The sequence below is a fragment of the Salvelinus fontinalis genome, chromosome 18 (assembly GCF_029448725.1).
Source record: "Salvelinus fontinalis isolate EN_2023a chromosome 18, ASM2944872v1, whole genome shotgun sequence".
Lineage (NCBI taxonomy): Eukaryota > Metazoa > Chordata > Actinopteri > Salmoniformes > Salmonidae > Salvelinus > Salvelinus fontinalis.
In genome coordinates this window covers 40,776,303-40,795,305 of record NC_074682.1, presented here as the reverse complement: position 1 = coordinate 40,795,305, position 19,003 = coordinate 40,776,303, and the positions used below count along the sequence as shown (strand labels likewise).

Here is a 19,003-nt window from a genome sequence, read left to right as displayed (position 1 = left end):
GTGAGATCCTGACCTTCACACACAAACCCAGCTGTTTGTGTGTGCATGTGTGCGCGCACGGTTGTGTGTGCACTAAGTACAAACACAGCTGTTTATTTGCATTGAATGTCATTTATCTGTCATTATGGCTCATTTGGTTCTGCAGTTTCACAAACAGCCTGGCGTTTGAACAATGGCTCTTTGTAACTGGACCTGATAGCTGACCGTAGCACAGTACAAAGCCCTGTAGGATAATTATGCCTGCACTTATTATTATTCTACTGGCTTTCGCCTCTCCTCTCCTCCAGGCAGCCTGAACGATCAAGACACATCTGGATGGCAGTGAGCCAGAGACAGGGACAGTAAACAGTCAGTACTCTGAAGAGATCAGGACTTCTTACCAGACACACAGAGGGACACCCTGGAACTTCATTCCAAATACAAGAAAACAGAATCAAAGACCATGTAAGGGGCTAGGTTGTCATGGTGTGTCCGCAAACAAAGAGTTACACTTATGCAAACACACACTCATTTGCACATACACACACAAACACACATATGCACACACACAGACTCACATGCTTGATGAAGAGTTGGGCCAGTCTGTCGGGCTCAGACACACACTTCTCCAGCTCCCCCAGGAGATAGCTATGACACACAGTGCAGAGGGGAGGGTTGAACACCAATATACACTCGTCTACACACACACAGACAGAGGGGAAGAGACACACAGATACACACACACACAACTATACACATGGAAACAGATAAACACAGAAGGAGCGAGAGAAACAGATCCGACAGGTTTTCCCGAGACCACACACACACACAGGAAATATCTCACAGCCATGTGGATTCAGTGTGAGAGCATCAGACTTATATCATACGTGCTGATGAACATGCTCCAGTCTCAGTGAGCTCTCACACACACTCCACACACGCTCTTCACATAAACAGCGCTCAGTATTCACATTCACACACACACACACACACACGTTTAGCCAAGAACGTGAGACCTACTCTTTATGCCAGTCATAGATCTGGTGGATGTTCCCGAACACTATCTTGTCTTTGCCCTTCATGTCCTCTGGGATCCCCTGACTGGCCATGCTGGCCATGTAGCCCTGGGCAGAGTAGAAGACACACACACCCTACCTCAGGACAGGAAATACTGCTACTTCACAGGAGGGCATCTGGCTATAGTCATCATTGTGTAATATGGTTGAGATAATAGCATAATAACTTCTATGGCATAACAACAAAAAAAGGAGACTTTAGGTGTACTGTACTTTATATCACAAAAATAACTGATAGGGGGTCAGCATAAAAAATGTCACATGATCGATTTGTCACACACCTCTACTATGAGGCCCAGGTCGTCCACATACAACTTCTCTGTCTCCATCAGCTCTGTCAGCACATATCTGAGAGAGAGAGAGAGATGAGTTGGCTGTAGTAATAGAGGGCAGCCATTAAACAGTGTCTTTTCTCATTACAGTGAGGGATGGGATTCTCCCAGAGTGCAGCCAGCACTACCACCACACCGTTAGCTCTCATCAGGACACAGCATACAGAATTACATCCCAACTGGCACCATTTTCCCTGTATAGTACACTACTTTTGACCAGGGCCCTTAGGGAACAGGCTGCCATTTGGGACACTACCAGGGACATAATGACTGCAGCACCAGGAGCACTTAGATGCTGCATTATACTGTGGTGGAAAACTGACAGTCCATTAATGGGATAGGGACCATAAGACTGGACACATTGTGGGTTCACGTGGAGGTCACAACCACCTACATGCTCTTCTCTAAGGCACTCCTCCTGTCCTCCTCACTGTCCATGGTGGCTGACCATTGGCTGGTCGAGTCATCAATCAGGGAGGAGCAATCTTCTTCTCCTGGGAGAATAGTAGAATAATGATGGTTCTGAAAGAAGAGGGTGGAGAGGTGAGCTCATACATGTATCCACTCCATGTCTGTTGACTGTAAGCATATGTCTGCTATACAGAGAGAGCATAGAGTCCAGGCCTGACAGACAGTTCATGAATTGGACCTATGGCTGGTAGCTCCTAATCCAGGAAGCAGACGTCCATGGGAAGTAGAGGGAGGAAGTAGGGAGACTCCTCAGGACATGTCCAGGCCAGCACCCTGTTGGCTGTTCCAAGAGGGAGACTACCCAGGACAAGGCCAGCACCCTGTTGGCTGTTCCAAGAGGGAGACTACCCAGGACAAGGCCAGCACCCTGTTGGCTGTTCCAAGAGGGAGACTACCCAGGACAAGGCCAGCACCCTGTTGGCTGTTCCAAGAGGGAGACTACCCAGGACAAGGCCAGCACCCTGTTGGCTGTTCCAAGAGGGAGACTACCCAGGACAAGGCCAGCACCCTGTTGGCTGTTCCAAGAGGGAGACTACCCAGGACAAGGCCAGCACCCTGTTGGCTGTTCCAAGAGGGAGACTACCCAGGACAAGGCCAGCACCCTGTTGGCTGTTCCAAGAGGGAGACTACCCAGGACAAGGCTAGCACCCTGTGGGCTGTTCCAGGAGGGATTCTCCTCAGGACAACTCTAGCACTGTTTGGGCTGTTCTAGGAGGGATTCTCCTCAGGACAACTCTAGCACTGTTTGGGTTGTTCTAGGAGGGATTCTCCTCAGGACAACTCTAGCACTGTTTGGGTTGTTCCAGGAGGGAGACTCCTCACTACTTATCCCCTCTGATAAAAACTGCCTGCCGTGACACTTAGTCCACATCCCCTGTACTCTGATATCAATAAGCACGTTTCCATCTCTTTTCCTTTCTCTCTTTCTTGCCTAGGTGATCGCAGGCTGAAATGGGAAGAGAGTAATATTTCAAAGAATAAATAAGTCTTCACCTCAAATACAGCCTAATCTCTGGATAGGAATAAGAATCATCTTCTCTTTCTAAGACTTCAGCCACCCCTGTATTTATCTGCACCACCGCTCAACCCCTCTCTCTACTACACTAACACGCCCATTCAGTCAATTTATGGATCAGTTCTCTCTCTCTCTCTCCTGGCCTTGTCTTGTCCCCCTACTTCCTCTCTCACGTTCCCTCTCTATGACCTGTTTTTAATGCTGGGTTAAGTTATCCTTCCATCACTTTCACCTCCTGAGTGACCAATCCAGGCCTGGTTAGGCTCAACAAAGCCCCCAATCATGACAAGATCCTGAATCGCCACACACACACACACAAATGGGTGCTGATGTCCATGATAGCCATTGCGCGTCTGACTCATGCTTCCTCATATCCTAATGTTACCACTGCCAGGCAGCCCACAGACAGTAGGTCTATTCACCAGTACCTAAGCTATGTTAAAGGAATGGCAGAGCTCCTGATGGACCTAGTGAGGTAGCCTATTCATGGCAGCTCAGCTCAGTGTCATCTCTTCTGACCGGGGAGGTAAAGGCAACGGCAGAGCTGTGATAAGAGTCCTAAAGATTTACATATTTATTGACCCTCATGGAGAGTTTCAGTGGTTAGAATGTGTCATGAAGTGTAAACGCTGGAGTTTCAGTAAGAGTTAGGAGGGGGGAGGGAGTGAGAACATTTCCAGCCTGGCCATTCCCCCTAGCCCCCCCCCCCCTTTCCGTGAATTCTCCAGTCTCTCTAAGCCTGACCTAGACTCACCCAATACACCCTGTTCTGACCTCCAGTCCCCCTCTACCTCCCTATTCCCTCCCCTTGACAGCCTCCCCTGGTTTCTCTTCTATCCCCCATTACCCACGTCTCCCTCAACCCCTCTCTACCCCTACCTCTGCTCCCTAACCATGTTATATCCAGCATCCCTGTAGCTCTTTCTCTAACACCCACGTCTTAGTCTTCCCCGGACCTCTACTAACCCCCCTCCACCCACCCCTCCAGCCCTCCAACCCCAGCCCTGACCCTGTTTTCAGCTTCCCAGTGAGTCTGTGGACGCAGTAGGCTGCCCGGGGCTGATCTGCTGCCTCGCTGCTTGATCACTTCCAGATGCAGCCTGGAAAATCCCACAGGATTGATCCCACTGCGCAGGGCTTTTTAAGGGTTCTTTAGATTTAAAGTGGTGAGTTTTTTCCTGATTGTTTGAGGGCGAGAGCGTGTGTGTCACGACTTCCGCCGAAGTTGCCTCCTCTGCCTGTTCGGGCGGTGCTCGGCGGTCGTCGTCACCGTCCTACTAGCCGCCACCGATCCCTTTTTTGTTTGTCTGTTTGTTTTGTCTTATTAGTTTCACCTGTGTTTCTGTTGTTTTCGGTTAATGAGCTTCCCTATATTTAGTACGTAGACCCGCCCTTGTTTTGTGCAGGATTGTCTTTATGTTACGTGTGTGTGTTTTAGGTAGAGGTGTATTATTTTACTATTTACTTGGCACCCTGTGTTTTGGGTTGTCAAGTTGTTCTCTGCGCCCTGTATGTTTGGGCTTATCATTTTTTGTGTGCAATAGTAAAAGGAGCACTTTTCCCCAGTGGAAGTCTCTGTGTCTGATTCCTTCACCCACCTAGTCCCGTGTGACAGTGTGTGTGTATTTGTGTGTTTTTGTGTGCATGTGCGTGTAATAACTGATAAGGCAAAGTTGTTCTTTGAAGGTAATGTTTGGGTGAATTGGAGTTACTGCCAGATACACTGAATATACTGTACAGCATTCCCAGTGACTATGTATTTGCGGGGGAAACTTATGTTTTATAAACATTAGCTGTACTAATTTAGCATACTCCTCTGGTTTGTTTGATGACTAGCATTGCTTATGTGATCTGTTTGAATGTTAATGCTCTAATTTCCAGGATTTTTGCATTAACCAATAAGCGGTTGCCCAGCAACAGCGGTATCTCAGGTTACATGAGGAGAGACTTGATGTTTTCTGACCTTACATCTATTTATGGTTAATTCTCCTCCGCTTTCTCTGTGGGTCAGGATTCTCTTTCTCTCTTTCTCCCTCTCTTACTTTCTTTTGTTATTTTTCTCTCTCTCTCTCTCCTCTTTCTCTCTTTCGCCACCTCCCCCCACTCTCTCCTTATTGAATATTGATAGGGGTTTTAAAGGGAGTTGTTTCAGCCTCAGTGCCAGTGTTTGACTAACAGGGAAATTAATGCTCTGACAGCTGTAATATCTCTTTGTTCTCTAAATCGCCACAGAATCAGCCTTTGTGTACAGAGCTCTAACAATCAAATCAAATTGTATTTGTCACATGTGCCGTAAACAACAAGTGTAGACCTTCCCGTGAAATGCTTACTTACAAGCCCTTAACCAAGAATGCAGTTTTATGAAAAGTTAAGAAAATATTTAATAAATAAACTAAAATGAAAAAATATATTTTTTAAAGGAATGCAATAAAATTGCAATAACAGTGCCTTCGGAAAGTATTCAGACCCGTTGACCTTTTCCACATTTTGTTACGTCACAGCCTTATTCTAAAATATATATATTTTTAAAGAATCATCAGCAATCTACACACAATACCCCATAATGACAAAGCAAAAACAGACTGTTAGAATTTTTGCAAATTGATAAAAAATAGAAAACAGAAATACCATATTTACATAAGTATTCAGACCCTTTGCTATGAGACTCAAAATTGGGAGCAGGTGCATCCTGTTTCCATTGGTCATCCTTGAGATGTTTCTACAACTTGATTGGAGTTCACCTGTGGTAAATTCAATTGATTGGACATGATTTGGAAAGGCACACACCTGTCTATAAAATGTCCCACAGTTGACAGTGTATGTCAGAGCAAAAACCAAGCCATGAGGGCGAAGGAATTGTCCGTAGAGCTCCGAGACAGGATTGTGTCGAGGCACAGATCTGGGGAAAGGTACCAAAACATTTCTGCAGCATTGATGGTCCCCAAGAACACAGTGGCCTCCATCATTCTTAAATGGAAGAAGTTTGGAACAACCAAGACTCTTCCTAGAGCTGGCCTCCGAACCAAACTGAGCAATTTGGGAAGAAGGGCCTTGGTCAGGGAGGTGATCAGGAACCCGATGGTCACTCTGACAGAGCGCTAGACCTTCCAGAAGGACAACTATCTCTGCAGCACTCCACCAATCAGGCCTTTATGGTATAGTGGCCAGACGGAAGCCTCTCTTCAGTAAAAGACACATGACAGCCCGCTTGGAGTTTGCCAAAAGGCACCTAAAGGACTCAGACCATGTGAAACAAGATTCTCTTGTCTGATTTAAACAAAGATTGAACTCTTTGGCCTGAAAATGTCAAGCATCACATCTGGAGGAAACCTGGCACCATCCCTATGGTGAAGCAAGGTGGTGGCAGCATCATGCTGTGGGGATGTTTTTCAGCGGCAGGATCGAGGGCTCCAGAGTGCTCAGGACCTCAGACTGGGGTGAAGTTTCACCTTCCAACAGGACACTAAGCACACAGCCAAGACAACACAGGAGTGGCTTCGGGACAAGTCTCTGAATGTCCTTGAGTGGTTCAGTGGACTTAAAACCCAATCGATCATCACTGGAGAAACCTGAAAATAGCTGTGCAGCAACGTTCCCCATCCAACCTAACAGAGCTTGAGAGGATCTGCAAAGAAGAATGTGAGAAACTCTCCAAATACAGGTGTGCCAAGCTTGTAGCGTCGTACCCAAGAAGAATCATGGCCGTAATCACTGCCAAAGGTTCTTCAACAAAGTGCTGAGTAAAGGGTCTGAATACTTATGTAAATGTGCAATTTCAGTTTATTATTTTTAACAAATTAGCAAACATTTCTAGAAACCTGTTTATGCTTTGTCATTATGTGGTATTGTGTATAAATGTTAGGCTAAGGCTGTAACGTACAGTAACAAAATGTGGAAAAAGTCAAGGTGTCTGAATACTTTCCGAAGGCACCGTGTACAGGGGTTACCGGTACCGAATCAATGTGCAGGGGTACAAAAGGCTGCAGTGTCCACTGTCTGCTCTGTTTGTGTGTGTATGTGAGTAATCCTTACCAGACTGTGTGTATCCCTGTCCTGTAGTAGGTCAGATAGGTAGCTGTGACAGAGAGGGTGTGTTGGAGAGTACACCGCTGGACTCACCAGGCCATCATTCCCCTGCACAACACACAACATAGACAATATTACACGCACACACACACACACACACACACACACACACACACGTAACCTATTCATGTTACTTGGGCATTCATATTAAGTCATTGGAGTCAGGGGTTTGTCCTGAAGTGATGTTATCACAATCTTTAATAAAACCTCTGTGTGGATTCCAAGGCTATAGTAGTGTAATGCCTCACCAAGTCCACATCAGTGCAGAGGAGGATGGTGTAGTTCTCCCCCTGCTCCAGAGGCCTTCCAAGGGCTTGGCCGTTAGGGAGGAGGGGAGAGGGACGCTTCCCATCCAGCCTGTGGACCTGCCTGTCCTCCTTGCATCCCCCTCCTCCTTTCACTCCTCCTCCTCCCCCCACGCTCAGCTTGCGGACGGGGTTGGTGAGCCACTTCTTCAGGGCACTGACGGAGTGCCGCGACCCCCCAGGGGAGGAGGGAGAACAGGGGCTGGAGATGCCAGAGGCCTGGGGGGCCACGGAGCCTACGGATGGAGTGATGCTGCCCTCACTGCCGGCCACAGAGTACGACTCTACAGGGGATACAGAGAGAGAGAGAGGTTTTGGTTATTCAGTTATTGAGGTAATTTAGTCCGACTTGATTTAAGCACAGGTTTTTCTATTGGTTACTTCCTTAGAATACCTTGAATTTATAGACTAATGTATTAACAGTACTCCATTTCCCAGCACCAGCTTTTAATACCACAGCAACCAGGCCATTTACTGCTTTCTAACCCACACAGAGCTCTCATGTGGATATTGCCTTTCCACCTCACAAAAATGTGCTTAAATGATCTGTTTTAAAACAATAAAGTATTTATACCAATGTAGCACAGGGAGTCACATGCCAGGCCAAAATAAACCACATTTAATCAACAAATCCACAGGTGGAAACTCACTTCACAGTACAAAGAAAGAAACAGAAAGAACAAGATACTTGTTCTTTCTGGCTCGGACGCTGGCTCGGACGCTGTTTATCTACAGCGGTGCTGTGTGTGTATGTGGTGGGAGGCGGAGGGGGGGGGGGGGGGGGGGGATAGGGGGGTAGGAGGCATTCTTTAAACTAAGCTATGGAGAGAGCTGTTGATTAGACGTCCTAAAATAGTTTAAACGCGACAGCTGACACAGCCATCGAGTCAGCCTGCCGATGTGATATCATCACTGAGAGAGAGGCAGGAAGAGGAGGAACAAGAGTGTGGAGTGGGTCTGCAGGGAGAAAGGGGTAAACATATTGGAGGAGGTTTATGTTAACACATACTGTATATGTCCTCAAAGAGAGTGTGGATATGAGTTTTAAACTCATGCCGTGCTGGGCTGAGCCCGGCCCACCCTGTCTTCTCTCTCAGGGGGTAAGGAGCTGGTGTTTACAGAATGGTATACACTGGCTGACCCCACTGTATATTTGGATTCCAGTGAGACATTGCAATGACAGTGAAAACGAGGAAAGGAAGAGGTACAAAGGGGAAAAGGAGTGAGAAAGAGTGAGAGGAATTGAGGCAGGAGATGGAGGGATGAACACAAAGTAAAATAGTTTGAGAGGAGAGCGAGGAAGACAAGAGTGAAGGGTTTTCTTGGGAGATGAATGAGGCCTTGAGAGAACACACTGTCAGCAAGAGCAAGCTGACTGAGACACTGTCTGTCTAAGTCTGTCTTGTAGTGATGGAAAAGCAGCTGATGTAAATCATGACACCCAAAGCCAGCCCTAATCACACATTCTATCCTAACCATTGTTTCCTGTACTCCCAACTTAGCATTAGTGGGCTGTGACTCAAGTGCTGTCACTCACTCACACCACAGAATGAATTCCATTAACTAAGCCTTTAGACTATGGAAAAGAGTATGATCTCAAACACACTGCTCTGATTAGGAAGCCCCAACATTAACGTTTGATTTTGTTCTGCTGATCTTAGCAGTGGCTTAAGCTCTTTGTGGCTTTTTGCTGCCACTTTGGCCACCTCCCAGACTCTAACTATGTACCGTCAGCACATTGATTTAAGCCGTAGTCATAAGAATGGGGTATCAGGGGCCCAGAGAAAAGCTGAGACAGATATTCTGTAGAAGTCTGACACAGCCATTTTTAGGAGACACCACATTGGCGGTAACACTGTTAATAACATGGCCATTTCTCTGGTACTGGTCACTTTTAATTTATACCCAGCTAGCACATTTAGTTTCTTGGAAGTTGTGCAAATGTATGTTTTGGTTTCACATTGGTTGTGGGAATGAAGCCATACGTTTCCTGACCGTTAAAACTGAACGTTTTTTGAAGTGGAGATTTCATCTGTTCAGGGAACTATTATTTTTAGGTTGCAGGGAGGTTCTGAGAACATTTTACTTTTATCAATGCTCTGAGTATGGAAACTGTAGGTTATTTTGAGTTTCTTTGAACTTCCCTAAAACTTCTACTAAATATTTCAATAAGAGTTTTAATAACACTGCTAGCTTATTTTCGGGTAACTTTTTTTTACTCCAATCACAGATAGGACACATGGAAATTAATTTCCTTAGGCTTTAATCATGCAAACACATTTATTTTTTATTGTGACATGACATCAGTGAGATTCAAACCTATAATCTTCTGTTTTCTATCCATGAAAGTAGTCCACTGCGTCACCATGATGGAGCTAGAATACAATGTTCTTTTACACATACATTAATTTTGGTCTCTTCAAACAGACTCCATTTCAAAGGAAACAAGCACACATTAAGATGTGTGGCCAATTAGAGGGCAACACACCTGAACACACTTAACAAGATTCAGGATAGAGTTTTGTTGATGCTGAGAGCTAAATGTTTTGTAAATGTTTTTACCGTGCATTCAGAAAATATTCAGACCCCTTCCCTTTTTCCACATTTTGCTACATTACAGCCTTATTCTAAAATTAATTAAATTAATTGTTTTCCTCATCAATCTACACACAATAGCCCATAATGACACAGGAAAAACAGGTTTTATAATTTTTTGAAAATGTATTTAAAATAAAATGCATAAATACCTTATTTACGTAAGTATTCAGACCCTTTGGTATGAGACTCCAAATTGAGCTCAGGTGCATCCTGTTTTCATTGATCATCCTTGAGATGTTTCTACAACTTGATTGGAGTCCAAGGCACACACCTGTCTATATAAGGTCCCACAGTTGACAGTGAATGTCAGAGCAAATCCAAGCCATGAGGGCGAAGGAATTGTACGTAGAACTCCAAGACAGGATTGTGATGAGCAACAGATCTGGGGAAGGGTACCAAAACATTTCTGCAACATTGAAACCTGACCAAAGATTGGTTCACGTCCATAGATCTGAAGGATGCGCTTTTTCATTTAGTCATAATTTATACAGCCTCCACACAAACGGTTTAATTTTGAGGGTGTGGCCTACAAGTTTCTGGTCCTGCCTTTCGGGCTGTCCCTAATCCTTGCACCTTTTCTACAGTTATGTTACGTTTGATGCTGGAGCTCCGAGATATGTGTCAAAATCGCTAAGTAGTGTGCCGATGACTGACTGTATCATTTTATCGGAAGCACGTGATCAATGACGTCCAAAGCTTAATTTCCTTGAACAACCACGTGATTGTTTTGGTATTGGTGGGACAGCATCTATAATCATGTGGCTGCTCTAAATACTTTTGACCAGCAGGTGCCACTAGCGTATACTGTGCTGATCAATGCCTGGAGTAATGAACCTATTTCAATGTAATTATCTGAAAAATCCCAATGCTTCAGGAAGCTTTGTATCCCTGTCATTACTTTTCTATGGTGGTGGAAGCGGATTTGGCACCGGTGGGGCCTATCTGGACGTTTGGCTGTAATTGAGGGAACAGGTGGAGCTCCACACTGCCACGCTGGTTTTCCATATTCAGTCTCTGGGGTTCATAGTGAATCACAAGAAAAGCTGTTTGTCTCTACCTCAGCATCTTTGTGTTGTTCTGAACTTGGTTCTGAAGCATGCATTTTTGTCTCAACAAAAGAGGGTCGCATTCCAGCTCTGTCTGGCACAGTTTCAGCTGGGGCACTCGGTGCCTTTTTGCTTGTGGCTGCAGTTATTTGGTCTGATGGCCTTTATGATACCTGTGGTGCATCTGGGACTTCTGTGTATGTGTCTGTTTCAGAGCTGAGTGATTGCTACAAGTCTGGACGCATCTCACAACTGACATCGGTTGCTCATGGTATCCCTGTCTTGCCTAAGGGCGTTGACTCCTTGTAAGGTCCGATAACAGGACAGTGGTGGTGCACATAAACAGGCAGTAGGGATGGAGTTTCTCTCTTTGCTGAACCTGGCCCATTATCTGCTCTTATGGAGCAGTGAGCATGTCCTGTCGCTCAGGGTGATGCATCTTCCTGGATCTCTACGTGGGTGCGGATCTACTTTCCCGGGGGGGGGGGGTCGTATCTCTATGGCGTGGAGACTGGTGGTTGTCTAGATATGGGACCAGTTAGCCAGGGCTGACATAGATCTTCACTCATTGTGAGAAAACGTGCATTGTTGTCTGTTCTTCTCAATGGGGGAACTGGGCACTCCGTTGGGAACGGATGCTTTGGCATATCAGTGGCCTCGGACCCTACTCTATGCGTTTCCTCCGGTGGGCTTGATTCAGGCCACCGTAGAGAGGGTCCGTCAGGAGGGTCTGTTGTTGAATCTGGTAGCTCAAACCAGTGTCTAAGCCTATGTCACCAACCTGGGACCTGGCTTTGGTCCTGGATGTTATGTGTAAGCCTTCGTTTGAACCACTGGAGTCTGTGGAGCTGAAGGTCCTTTCCTACAATAATGCCCTGCTCATGGCCGTGGCATCGGCCAAGCGTGTTGGAGATCTCCACACACTATCAGTACAGCTTTCCTGTTCGGAGTTCGTGCCTGGTAACTCCAAAGTGATGTCATGTCCTAATGCAGCTTTTGCTCCCAAGGTTATGTCTATTTCTTACAGGTCCCTGGCTTTTGAGACGGAGCACCTCCTCCGTTTGCTTCCTGTGAGCAATGGAGGTTGAATGGCTAAAGAAATAAGTACATGGAACTAGGAGATAGCCTAGCCCTAAGCCAATTTAGCAGTAGGCCTATATCTTCCTTGTCAACTAAGTAAAAATACATAAAGCCAACAAATAAAAATAGATTATGAAAATGCAGGTTATTTCAATCACATTCACCTCTCTACTCTGCCTGTCTGCCTCCCTTTGTATCTGTCTTGACTTGAGCTATCGCTAGTGAAGTGCAACATTGTATTAAATCAATCAACTGAGTGAGAGTCCAGCCAAATGACTGTAGCCTAAACATGAGAGTCTGGCCCGAAGCTGTCCCTAGCGAACTTGTAACATTGTAGCAGCTAGCCTATTCCAGTGAGCTTGGGACATACACAGCTGTTTTTGCCCAAAGGGAAATGTGTTCAGGTATTTTATGACGTTTCCACTGGATATATGGGATCCTCAGAGCATGGCATTTTGCCCTTTTACACTGAGGCCTGGTGATTATCAAGGGGGAGAGTATTGTAAATATTTTTCAAATAGCCTAGCCTACTGTCAGGAACGATTATTATTCACAATGGATTTTATTTTTAAAAACTGACTTTGTTGACTGTGAGGTGAAGAAAAAATAACTGAGAAGCTCAGCTTATTAGTGGTGGTGAGTTAAGTCGATAAGAAATCAGACATCGCCAAATGGGTACTTTCATACATTTGCTTGCAGCAGGCTAGTTAGCCTACTTCTGTGCATGCTCAGGTGCGCACGCTGATTCAACATTAAGAGGACAGAGAAAACAGACACATCCTAATTGCTCACACGAAGCACTCCAAACAAAATACAATGACAAAATTGGGGGGAAAACTTAAATGACAGTATGAAATAAACCAAAACTTGTTACTCACAAGTGTAGCAGGTATTGGGACAAATTCACTTGTGTATTAAAGAAGTAAAAAGTTAAATATTTCGTCCCATATTCATAGCAGGCAAGGACTACATCAAGCTTGTGATTCTACAAATTGGTTGGATGCATTTGCTGTTTGTTTTGGTCGTGTTTCAAATTATGTGCCCAATAGAAATTGTTGGTAAATAATGTATTGAGTCATTTGGAGTCCCCCACGAAAAATGCTAACCTCCCCTGTTATTGTAATGGTGAGAGGTTAGCATGTCTTGGGGTACGATATTTGCGTGTGTAACTTTCTTACTCACCATTATTCACGATTCATTAACGAGTCACCCTCCCGGATCCGGGATCCTCCTCATCAAAAAAGCTGACTAGCATAGCCTAGCCTAACGGGACAGGGATATCATATAATATAATTTTCATGAAATCACAAGTCCAATACAGCAAATGAAAGATAAACATCTTGTGAATCCAGCCATCATTTCCGATTTTTAAAATGTTTTACAGTGAAAACACAATATGTATTTCTATTAGCTAACCACAATAGCCAAAGACTCAACCGCATATTTTCACCATGTTTCTACCGCATAGGTAGCTATCACAAAACCGACCAAATAGAGATATAATTAGTCACTAACCAAGAAACAACTTCATCAGATGACAGTCTTATAACATTTTATACAATACATTTATGTTTTGTTCGAAAAATATGCATATTTCAGGTATAAATCATAGTTTTACATTGCAGCTACCATCACAAATAGCACCGAAGCAGCCAGAATAATTACAGAGAGCAACGTGAAATACCTAAATACTCATCATAAAACATTTATGAAAAATACATGGTGTACAGCAAATGAAAGATAAACATCTTGTGAATCCAGCCAATATTTCCTATTTTTTAAGTGTTTTACAGCGAAAACACAATATATATTTCTATTAGCTCACTACAGTAGCCAAACACACAACGCAATTTACTCCCTGCCAAAATAGCTTGCACAAAACCGACAGAATAGAGATCAAATTAATCACTTACCTTGAACAACTTCATCAGATGACAGTCTTATAACATCAGGTTATACAATACACTTATGTTTTGTTCGAAAATTTGCATATTTAGAGCTGCAAACCGTGGTTATACATTGTGAATATGTAGCAACATTTCCCCAGAATGTCCGGAGCTATTTTGGACACTCACCTAATCTGACCAAAGAACTCATCATAAACTTTACATAAAAATACTTGTTGTATGGCAAATGAAAGATACACTGGTTCTTAATGCAACCGCCGTGTTAGATTTTTTAAAATAACTTTACCATAACAAACAGCTTGCGTTATTGCGAGACAGCGCTCGCCAAAACGGCGGAGAATAGGAATCAACATTTTCCACAGAAATACGAAATAACATCATAAATTGTTCTTACTTTTGCTGAGCTTCCAACAGAATGTTGTACAAGGAGTCCTTGGTCCAGAATAAATCGTTGTTTGGTTTTAGAATGTCCTTTTCTTCTGTCGAATTCGCGCCACAATGCTAGCCAATGTTGATAACATTCCCAACTTCTCTCGACGCAAAGAACGGAAAACTCCAAAAGTCCCAATAAACGTTGAATAATCTGATAAAACTCGGTTGAAAAAACCTACTTTACGATGTTATTATCACATGTATCAAATAAAATCAGAGCCGGAGATATTCGCCGTGTATACCGAACGCTTATCAGAAGACAATGTCGAGGTACTTCGCGCGCCTTGGTAGACAAAGAAAATTCCTGACCTGCCACTCCAAAAGCTCTTGTTCAGCCTCAGATCAAGCTAGACACCCCATTCCACCTTCCACTGCCTGTTGACATCTAGTGGAAGGCGTATGAAGTGCATGCATATCGATAAATATAAGGCAATTGAATAGGCAGGCCCTGAAACAGAGCCTCATTTTCAGATTTTTCACTTCCTGCATGGAAGTTTGCTGCAAAATGAGTTCTGTTTTACTCACAGACATAATTCAAACAGTTTTAGAAACTTCTGAGTGTTTTCTATCCAATAGTAATAATAATATGCATATTGTATGATCTAGAAAAGAGTACGAGGCCGTTTTAGTGTAATTAGGGTGGATATTTTATCTCGCCATACCCTCTGGGTTTTTGTGCGGGATTGTTACGTTTGCTGTCATTTCGTTTGGGTTGTGTTTTCTTGTGTTCTGTTGAACAGGTGTTTTTTCCTGGACGGTGTCTGGTTGTTTTGAGGCTACTGTTGTAGTCCTGTTTCCTGTTCTTTAGACTTGTTAATAAAACGCCCGGGTTGAAATTTGCTCCCTCCTGCGCCTGACTCCACACCCACTTCTCCTTGGGGAGATTATCTGACATGCAGTCAACAAACTCTCATTTTGACCCTGCTGGTCATCTATGAACGTTTGAACATCTTGAAGAACTATCTGGCCTTAATGGCCATGTACTCTTATAATCTCCAGCCAATAGAGGACTGGCCACCCCTTAGAGCCTGTTTCCTCTCTAGGTTTCTTCCTAGGTTCCTTCCTATGGAGTCATTCCAATCCACCATGCTTCTACATCTGCATTGCTTGCTCTATGGGGTTTTAGGCTGGGTTTCTGAATAAGCACCTTGTGACATATGCTGATGTAAAAAGGGCTTTATAAATACATTTAATTGTTTTGATTGATGGCTTGGCAGACCTATCAATTTCCAGACGTGTGTGTGTGGGTATTAAGCTACACTGCACTTTAACCTCATTGTATAATTTCCTCATTGTGTCACTGTCTTAATACTTTTGGAGCTCACCGTATATCCTTTTGTCTACTTTTTACTGTTACCGAAGAACCCTTGTTGAACCCCACATGCCTGCTCCCAGACAGACTAAATTACTTTTTTGCTCGCTTTGAGGACAATACAGTGCCACTGACACGGCCCGCTACCAAAACTTGCGGGCTCTCCTTCACTGCAGCCGACGTGAGTAAAACATTTAAACGTGTTAACCCTTGCAAGGCTGCAGGCCCAGACGGCAATCCCAGCCGCGTCCTCAGAGCATGAGCATGTCCTCAGACCAGCTGGCTGGTGTGTTTACGGACATATTCAATCAATCCTTATCCCAGTCTGCTGTTCCCACATGCTTCAAGAGGGCCACCATTGTTCCTGTTCCCAAGAAAACTAAGGTAACTGAGCTAAACGACTACCGCCCCGTAGCACTCACTTCCGTCATCATGAAGTGCTTTGAGAGACTAGTCAAGGACCATATCACCTCCACCCTACCTGACACCATTTGCTTACCGACCCAATAGGTCGACAGATGACGCAATCGCAACCACACTGCACACTGCCCTAACCCATCTGGACAAGAGGAATACCTATGTGAGAATGCTGTTCATCGACTACAGCTCAGCATTTAACACCATAGTACCCTCCAAACTCGTCATCAAGCTCGAGACCCTGGGTCTCGACCCCGCCCTGTGCAACTGGGTACTGGACTTCCTGATGAGCCCTCTCCTGTACTCCCTGTTCACCCACGACTGCGTGGCCATGCACGCCTCCAACTCAATCATCAAGTTTGCGGATGACACTACAGTGGTAGGCTTGATTACCAACAACGACGAGACGGCCTACAGGGAGGAGGTGAGGGCCCTCGGAGTGTGGTGTCAGGAAAATAACCTCACACTCAACGTCAACAAAACAAAGGAGATGATTGTGGACTTCAGGAAACAGCAGAGGGAGCACCCCCCTATCCACATCGACAGGGCAGTAGTGGAGAGGGTAGTAATAGGGTAGTAGTTCCTTGGCGTACACATCACGGACAAACTGAATTGGTCCACCCACACAGACAGCGTTGTGAAGAAGGTGCAGCAGCGCCTCTTCAACCTCAGGAGGCTGAAGAAATTCGGCTTGTCACCAAATGCACTCACAAACTTCTACAGATGCACAATCGAGAGCATCCTGTCGGGCTGTATCACCGCCTGGTACGGCAACTACTCCGCCCACAACCGTAAGACTCTCCAGAGGGTAGTGAGGTCTGCACAACGCATCACCGGGGGCAAACTACCTGCCCTCCAGGACACCTACACCACCCGATGTCACAGGAAGGCCATAAAGATCATCAAGGACAACAACCACCCGAGCCACTGCCTCTTCACCCCGCTATCATCCAGAAGGCGAGGTCAGTACAGGTGCATCAAAGCAGAGACCGAGAGACTGAAAAACAGCTTCGATCTCAAGGCCATCAGACTGTTAAACAGCCACCACTAACATTTAGTGGCTGCTGCCAACATACTGACTCTACTCCAGCCACTTTAATAATGGGAATTGATGGAAATTTATGTAAAAATGTATCACTAGCCACTTTAAACAATGCCACTTAATATAATGTTTACATACCCTACATTACTCATCTCATATGTATGTACTGTACTTTATACCATCTACTGCATCTTGCCTATGCCGTTCTGTACCATCACTCATTCATATATCTTTATGTACATATTCTTTATCCCTTTACACTTGTGTGTATAAGGTAGTAGTTGTGGAATTGTTAGGTTAGATTACTCATTGGTTATTACTGCATTGTCGGAACTAGAAGCACAAGCATTTCCCTACACTCGCATTAACATCTGCTAACCATGTGTATGTGACAAATAAAATGTGATTTGATTTGAAAAACTATTCCACTTTCCCCTCACTTCTATATATATCGTTTATGTGTGATGTAAAGGTATGCAGAGGCCTTAACATAGATCAAATCTCATATGTTTAGAAATAGTAGGTTTACAGAGGGATAACTGGGGGATGAAAAAGAATGCTCCATTTACATAAGTCACACGCACTTACACACACACACCTTATGGACCTGTAGGCGTATGTCTTTTGTGTAACAATCAAAAGCTCTCTCTGGCTGTGTGCCGTGATCTTCCTGTACCCAGTCTGTTGAGAATGTCTCTCTCACACCACTGCTCTCCTGTTGTGGTGGGTTGGATTTCCCAATGATTGAGTGACAGCTCAGCTCATGGGGCGGAGCGAGGTCTTGTGGGTTTGTGTGTGTGGGTGTGTCCCAAATGGCAGCCTATTCCCTACATAGTGCACTACGTTTGACCAGAGCCCTATGGGCCTTAGTCAAAAGTAGTACACGTTATAGGGAACAGGGTGCCATTTGGGATGTAACCTGTGTTTTTCTAATCCCATAGGCCCAGTGCCTGTATCTGTCATGACTGACTCTGTGACTGCTTACATCAGGACCTCCAGCACATCAGCAGCCAGCCAGTTCAATCTCTACAGGATTAAAACTTGACTTTACCATTGTGATAGACAGACAGAGACAAATCAACTGATAAAATACAATAATAACATGTTGGCTACTATGGTACTGTTTTCACGTCCCCCGAATCCTGAATATTAGTCTTGAGAATTAGAAATGGCAAATTTCACAAATGGCAAAGCTCCATGGAGCAGGCTGCTGTGGACAGGAGTGATCTGGCTCATGACTGCAGAAACAGGGCATATCAACAGGGCTTATCTTGTCCTGCTGGAAACTGGTCAGTCACACACGCACGCACAAACACAATACACATACAGTTGTAAAGTTGGACGTTTACATACACTTAGGTTGGAATATATAAAACTTGTTTTTCAACCACTCCACAAATTTCTTGTTAACAAACTATAGTTTTGGCAAGTCGGTTAGGACATCTACTTTGCATGACACAAGTAATTTTTCCAACAATTGTTTACAGACAGATTATTTAACTTATAATTCACTGTTTCACAATTCCAGTGGGTCAGAAGTTTACATACACTAAGTTGACTGTGCCTTTAAACAGCTTGGAAAATTCCAGAAAATTATGTCATGGCTTTAGAAGCTTCTGATAGGCTAATTGACATCATTTGAGTCAATTGGAGGTGTACCTGTGGATGTATTTCAAGGCCGACCTTCAAACTCAGTGCCTCCGCGTGACATCATGGGAATATCAAAAGAAATCAGCCAAGACCTCAGAAAAAACATTGTAGACCTCCACAAGTCTGGATCATCCTTGGGAGCAATTTCCAAACGCCTGACGGTACCACGTTCATCTGTACAAAAAATAGTACGCAAGTATAAACACAATGGGACCACACAGCCGTCATACCGCTCAGGAAGGAGACGCGTTCTGT

General features: G+C 44.5%; 1 protein-coding gene across 2 annotated transcripts in view; it reads right to left on the bottom strand.

Annotated features, from left to right (window-relative positions):
- LOC129815518 (rho guanine nucleotide exchange factor 25-like) overlaps window positions 1-19,003 on the bottom strand; it is a 47,003-nt gene that overhangs the window by 7,355 nt on the left and 20,645 nt on the right. Inside the window, exons 2-7 of one of the 2 annotated variants that reach the window (XM_055869413.1) lie at window positions 7,208-7,548; window positions 6,906-7,007; window positions 1,782-1,909; window positions 1,337-1,403; window positions 1,000-1,103; window positions 558-627 (exon numbers count right to left, since the gene is read on the bottom strand). In XM_055869413.1, the coding sequence (XP_055725388.1) occupies window positions 558-627; window positions 1,000-1,103; window positions 1,337-1,403; window positions 1,782-1,909; window positions 6,906-7,007; window positions 7,208-7,548 (812 nt within the window). The remainder of the gene's footprint in view (window positions 1-557; window positions 628-999; window positions 1,104-1,336; window positions 1,404-1,781; window positions 1,910-6,905; window positions 7,008-7,207; window positions 7,549-19,003) is intronic. The other variant, XM_055869414.1, reaches the window with a different exon arrangement.